General features: G+C 36.3%; 1 protein-coding gene across 1 annotated transcript; it reads left to right on the top strand.

Annotated features, from left to right (window-relative positions):
* The first annotated feature begins 2,383 nt into the window (after positions 1-2,383).
* LOC108396013 (olfactory receptor 1f45-like) lies at positions 2,384-6,636 on the top strand. The gene is made up of 2 exons (XM_073221416.1): positions 2,384-2,425; positions 5,779-6,636. The coding sequence occupies exons 1-2, from the start codon at positions 2,384-2,386 to the stop codon at positions 6,634-6,636; spliced, it is 900 nt and encodes a 299-aa protein (XP_073077517.1).
* Positions 6,637-7,150: the final 514 nt, after the last annotated feature.

Raw genomic sequence — 7,150 nt, 5'->3', positions numbered from 1 at the left:
CAATATTAGTCAAATACTTCAGCCTGGGTACCAACATAGTTTAAAGATATACAAAATCTCATGCTACTTTTTTACATATAAATAAATTAATAAAAACTCATAATATATGCAATTCTTGGCACTCTTTTTTGCTATTCAAAGATTTGTCTCAAATAACAACCATGTGTCTGGACTCCCTGCCGTCCTAGTGGGCCTAGATCATTCAACCCTTTCAAGTATACAGTAAATGGAAATTTTTAGGACTGCCTTCACAAAACATTCTTCCAAGGGGCTCAAAAGCTCACATTCTGTGGGGCAGTTGGGGCTCCTATGGCCAGGATCCTCACTGAACTTAAACCACCTGATGACGTTACTGGCCTGTTGCTAGGCTACGGCCTCCACGCTTGCAGGCAATGAGATATTACTGCGCTATAGAGAGAGAGCTCTGCGCAGTGCTCCGGGCGGAGGCGGGGGGCCGGTGCTCGGCCTACCACTGGGAGAACACGCTGGGAAACAAACCCTTTCACCCCGAACAACTTTTGCCATCATTTCCTTTGGTCCCATTGAATCCACAGCAAACTTGCCCGGGGCTGAAACCCACTGGCAAGATTATTCCCTTCCCTCTTTTCAGGCGCCTGGACCCTGGCGCGGGGACGGGGCCGCCGTCCGCTGAGTGCGCGTGGTTGGCGCTGCGGAGAGTGGGCGCGGGGCGGGTGGAGCTGCCCTGCACGCCTGATGCCTCTGAGTGAGAGCCGCGTGCCTAGAGTGCTGAAGGGAAAGCAGGGGGCCCAGGTGCTTGGTAATGTGTGAAGGTGGCGTTTCACCCATTTCTTTCATGTAGAAGAGGAAGAATAACTAACTGCTTAATCAACGCTATTTGAGGGGTGTTTTTTGATTCAAGGTTATCATCCCCAAATAATACAGTAATCAAGAAAATTTTCAGAAGAAAAGAGGATGTGTGGGGAAACATTATGCTTTTCCTGACCTTTTAATCACAGGATACTCCACAGACCAAAGACCTGGCAGGTGAAGGGAGCATAAAAAGCAGTTTTATTTCATAGCTGGAAACCATGTGAAGCCTGAAAAACAGACTACAAGTCTTCTAATGAATTAGCAGAGAAGTTTAAAAACATGAGAAATGTCATAGATGCCCATATGGCTGAATTATTTTGGATAAATGGAAACAGTTTACAAATGAAAACATAGGATAAAGTTAAGAGTTTCACAATCATAGGGAAATTGAATAGGAATGGGGACAAGGGGCTGGATCATGAAACACATTTTCTCGTTATTTTTATGTTCATGTTTGATTTTATCTTGAGAAGTTACAGTTATAGAAAAATTGGGATGACTTAGTGAACATCTGTGTATCTTCCACCTGAACTCATGGATGTACCCATAGTTTTTAATCTATACATATGTACTTAAAATTTTCATATATGTAAATTAGTTTTACATTAATCCATTATTATGAGAGAAAACCATTTATCAATTGTAGGTTGAAAAGAGTTTGGAATTGCACTCAAAGTTTAAATGTTTGCAGCATAACAGCTTTTCATGTGGATAGTCTTAACAATATTAACGTGTAATAACGCACAAAGATTGTGCTAAAGTTTGTTTAGCATGAAAGATGCAAATTTATACAAGTGGATGTGTAGTCATATTTTGAAGGAATAATCTCACTGATTAAAAAATGTATTATTTTGGTCTTTATTTTTGTCTTGGAATTCATATCCTGAACCTCTTTTGTTTAGTCTTATCCAATTTTCTATCTTCTATACTTTAGCCTTTTTTAGGTTATATTAAATTGATTGAGGACAATATTAATAAATGCCTGTTATTATTAAGTGCCCATGATTAGGTTGGTAACAATTTATATTTATGAAGAGAAGAGTATTGCCTATAGAGTAGTTATTATTTTTCTCCTAAGAGAAAAGTGGGCATAATAGCAACTGTAGAATAACTGACAATATTCAGACTGTATATAAGTGAGGATTTTCTCTTCATTTTGATGCCTCCTTTTCTTTGGCCAGATCATTTTGCTTTCCTTTTGTTTAATGTTTTTCTTGGTAGCGAGTACTCTCACACTAAAAAGGCAGTGAAAGTATAAAGTAAATTCTGGAATTTTTAACCAAGATAATTTGATATTTGTAAAGATGTGAATATGGTGCAAACATATTTAATGAATTAGTTAAAATTTAATACTAAACAAGTCAGATGAAGGGTGTGGAATTTCAAATATTATAGAGCATATGTGTTAATAGTGCTTACAATTATTAAATTTCATTGCTAGTAATTTTGTACTCAAGTGTGTATCCAGATTCTCTGTATGTAGAATTCTGCTGTGTCAAATGAATTTTTCTGACTGAATGATCTGAATGTATGTTCCCTACAAGAATGGTCCATGACCCCAATGGGCAATAAGGATGTGCCAAAGCAGATAGAGGTATGAGATGTAGAAGGACTTTTGATTGCTTTAAAATATTAGCTGTCAAACCACTGAGTAAAAGGAAGGCTATGTATGCACTTCTTCTTTATCTATAGAGAATTAATAAGAAATATCATTTTATTCATAAAGAAATTTTACATGTAATTTTCCTTGATATTGACATATACTAAAGTAATTATAAAATTTTACTCATCTTAAAACCTGAAATTTCTCAATGATTATTTTTGCTTGATTAACTAATCTTCTTTTCTTCCACATAGTGTGGATCCTTGAAGTTGCTATTTGACGAAAAAGAGAGAGCTTTTAAATGCAGGCACAAGAGTAAGTAAAAGAAAGTTTGATTTCTGGATAATTTCCAAGAGAAAGATAATCTTAGCTCTACATCCCTTCCTCCAATGCTCATTATATGTTCAGCGGTTTCTGACCAAAAAGAAAAAAAAAACGATTTCAACTTGTAGTCTTCATAAACTCATATTCTTCATTTACACCACTTAATCTCACAAAGCAGGTGAGCTATTGCACTTCATAAGAATTTCTTGGAATCTTTATTATATGTGCTATCAATCTCTTGGGTTAATAAAGAATGTTATAGAACTTTCCATCTTCAATATGTTACCAATAAAAGTACCACTCTTTCTAATGAGATGCAAATTCATAAGATTTCATGTTTTATTTTAAAGGTTATTTTCTTCCCAAATGAAGAAACTCTGCATATTATAATCGAAGACCATAAGTTTGACTAAAAATTTTAAAAATAAAGAAAAACATTTATTGAAAATATATCGTGTTTGAAGGATGAGTATTGATTGTGTAGCCTGATGTAGAACTAGGTTATATATTTAACCAGGATGTTTTGACTTATTTGCCATAATCCTGTTAAAAAAAAAGAGTGAAGTTAGTAAATGTGAGCTCAAGGAAAAAGAGCACTTTGTATAGAACTCAATATATAATGTTGCAAGTTATCAATTTTATAGTGATAGAAAATAACTTTAAATTTCACAGATTTACTACAATATTTTCCAAAATGAACATATAAAGGTGTACAAAAGTGAAATTGTACTGCTCTTTAAAACCTGGAAATTTGAGAATTTGTGAACTGACAGGTTGTTTTTGTTTCAATCATTTTAATTTGGTCACGAGACACCAGCTTGCATAATGATATCCAAGCACTTTCTGGTTAATATAGGGATTATCTTTCTTAAATTTCATGAAAAAATATTTTATTTTTCTCCCAAGCATAGTACGGACCTGGTCCTGCTTGAAGAATGAATAAAATCATCCCCAAGGTGAGCTAGGAGATTCTATTTTGTAGCGCATGGAAGAGGAAGGTGGGAGTGTGGGCAAATGGGAGAAGGAGATAAAGAACTGCTGATTTCCAAACATAAAATAAATTAGTCATGGGGATGAAAGGACAGCATAAGGAATATAGTCAATAATAGTGTAATAACTTTGGTGACAAGTAGTGACTATACTTACTGTGATGGACATTTAGTAACATATATAACCATAGAATCACTATGTTGAGCACCAGGAACCGATATAATATTGTACCTCACTACATTTCAGTTTAACAAAATGGTAAGAGCTATAGTTCTGAGAAAGATGTTCAAGAGCTCATGAGTTCGATGAAATACATATGAAATATTAAACTTAAAAATATTTTCCCACTGGAATGATTTCTGCTGTTTTTAATGAAAACAATCAGTAATTAATTAAATATGAAGACTTATTACATGAAAAACACATGGTAGAAAATAATTTCATTACATATGCTTAAATAAATCATTATATATTATTGCATTATTCATACTATTTATTTTATCTGAGGAAAGATATTATTAGCAATTTCCAGTAGACAAAAATAAATATTGGGGGAAACCATTGAAAATTACTTTTTTTATTTTCTTATCACATATCCATTTTCTATCATACATATATGATATTTAAAAAAGCTAGTATAGTTTTCAAAGTGACAGAGTAAATCCACAAAAGTATTGACTTTTAGGCTTTCGGTTGAAGTGCTTTTAAGAAATATTCATGAACATTATGATTATGAGGACCATTAAAATACATCAAAGGCAATTCAAAAATTTAAAAAGTCACTGTGGCCTATAGTTAAATCACATACAACATTGGAAACTGTCTTTCATTAAATGAAATAAAAGTGGTAAGATATTTGTTTTAAGGAGAATGCGAATTGAGTATAATGTGAATATATTGGACTCTAGTTTGGCTTACATTTAGACACTATCAACCAACTTCTGACCTTCCTTTCTTTTTCTAATGTTTTTGAAATACAGTTGATGTGCAGTATTATATTGGTCTCAGGTTCACAGCATAGTGATTTGACCACTGTATGTATTACTGATACTCACCCCTGTAAGTGTAGTTATCATGTCAAAAAAGACATAATATTGTTAGCTGTATTTACTGTGCTATACTGTCAGCCCTGTGACAAATTCAATGTATGATTTGAAGTTTGTACCTCTTTATCCCTTTCACCTAATTCTCCTGACCTCCCCACTCCGCATGGTAACCTGCAACCTGTTCCATGTGTTTTTGACTCTTTTACTGCTTTACTTGTTTGTTCTTCTATTTTGTTTATATTTATAGACTCAGTTTACTTATTAAAGTGTAATTGTTGTGGAAAATAACTATTAAATTCACACTGAACTGGTTATGATTCAGAAGCTATAAGCACATTTCCATATTTATTCTTATCAATACTTACTTTGTCTAACCAAGAGCCACATCATCCTTTTATACAATACTTACTTAGATAATTTTTATTTTACCATACGTTTCCTAGTTGTTAACAGTTATTAAAACTACACACCATGTAAAACACATGGCTTCTACCCTTAAGGAACATACAATTTTGATAGTGCATAAAGTTGTGTACATTGAGACAATACAAATCAAAGCAAGGTAAATGCCCAAGCTGGTGTGACAAACACACAGGAAGCTGTCACTGAATTCTGAAACCTAAACACTGGCGAAGGGTCCACAGTGGTTTTTACTGAGGAGTTGAATTTTTAGCATCTCCTTAGGGTCCCAGAAAACTTTACCCTGAAATGGAATGGAAGATGAATATTTCGAGGAACAGTGTGATTATAGGAGATACCTTAAAAGGCTCTAAAAATTGAAATACCTAGCTAAAATAGAGCTAACAATTCATATCAACTCTACACACCAATTTTCTGAATCTCATCACTGGGGTCCTTGGCTTTTTTCTATAACCCACTTGTTGTCTTCCCTCCAGAGAGACTCCATGGAGAGAGGAGATGGACTGCTACAATCTCACCCCTGTGACTCACTTTATCCTCACGGGGCTCTCTGACCTCCCCTAGGTGCGCTATCCCCTCCTTGTGGTCTTTGCCATCACCTATAAGATCACCTTGGTGGGAAACGGGGCCATTCTCTTGGCCATCGGAATGGAGAAGAAGCTGCGCACAGCCATGTATTACTTTCTGGCCAATCTGTCCCTCTTAGACATATTCTGCCAATCAGCTACAGTCCCCAAGATGCTGGACAACCTCCTGAGTGGGAATCAAAGCATTTCCTTCCTGGGCTGTACTCTGCAGGCTTACTTCCTGGTAACAATGGTGGGCACTGAGCTCTTTCTCATCACTGTCATGGCTTATGACTGGTACGTGGCCATCTGGTTCCCCCTCCAACACCTTCATCATGACCACAGGTCGCTGTGCCCAGCTGGCAGCTGGAACGTGGGCAGCAGGGTTTCTCGATTCCCTCCTCCACACAGTGTCCACCTTCTGCTTGTCTTTCTGCAAGTCCAGCGGGTTAACCAGTCCTACTGTGACATCCTCCCACTGGTGGCCCTCTCCTGCTCATCTAAATCTATGACCGACATGCTCATCTTGGTGGAAAGAGGGTTCTCAGGAATTGGTGCCTTTCTGATTACCTTCATCTCTTACATCTATATCATATCTGCCACCCTGAAGACCCAGTCAGTGGAAGGGAAGCACAACGCATTCTCCACATGTGCCTCCCACCTCCTGGTGGTCTGTTTGTTCTGTGGCACAGCCATGTTCACCTATGTTCCACCCTCTTCCAGTCAACGCTCTCAAGCTAGACACAGCCTCATCTCCATGCTCTATGGGGTTATCACCCCAATGTTAAACCCTGTGATCTACAGCTTGAGGAGCACAGAGGTGAAAGGGGCATTCAGCAGGGTCTTATGGCACTGAGCATGTTTACTGTAAATGTAATAGTAAAACAGAATGACTTAATGCTCACTTTTAAGTAGGGTGATTCCTTAGAAGTAATTTTCAATTGATACAGAAAATACATATATAAAACATATATAATTTTCTCAGCCATTTTCTCCTACCATTGACATCCCAATCACTTTCAAACTTTAGTCTCCAATCTGGTGATCAAATCTAGTTTATACCTACCTTTTCTTTTTCTTATTATACCTTCCCTTTCTGGCACTTGATATCATATCTTATTTTTACATGCATTCTCTCTCCATTATCAGTAAATATAATGCTCATATCCCTAGTGAGATGTCTGTTAATGATTCTGGAAACTTTCCAAACAATAGACTTCATAGATACTTGTGCCAGAGAATTCGAGTATAAACATGTTAAGATGTTATTCTTAGGGACAGATTATATTTTTCAAATTTCAGCAATGCCAAATAAAAATCTTGTCCAACATACACAGCTGTTCGTGGTAGTAGTGGGTCACTTTTATGCT

This window comes from Manis javanica, chromosome 14, assembly GCF_040802235.1.
Source record: "Manis javanica isolate MJ-LG chromosome 14, MJ_LKY, whole genome shotgun sequence".
In the NCBI taxonomy this organism is placed as follows: domain Eukaryota; kingdom Metazoa; phylum Chordata; class Mammalia; order Pholidota; family Manidae; genus Manis; species Manis javanica.
This window is presented reverse-complemented; position numbering and strand designations above follow the sequence as displayed.

What these genes read in the sequence shown, in the direction of transcription:
- LOC108396013 (XM_073221416.1), top strand. Translation starts at nt 2,384, where the DNA reads ATGACCCCAATGGGCAATAAGGATGTGCCAAAGCAGATAGAG. An exon ending in ATGTGCCAAAGCAGATAGAG is followed by an intron (nt 2,426 to 5,778) that starts GTATGAGATGTA and finishes GACCTCCCCTAG; the next exon opens with GTGCGCTATCCCCTCCTTGT.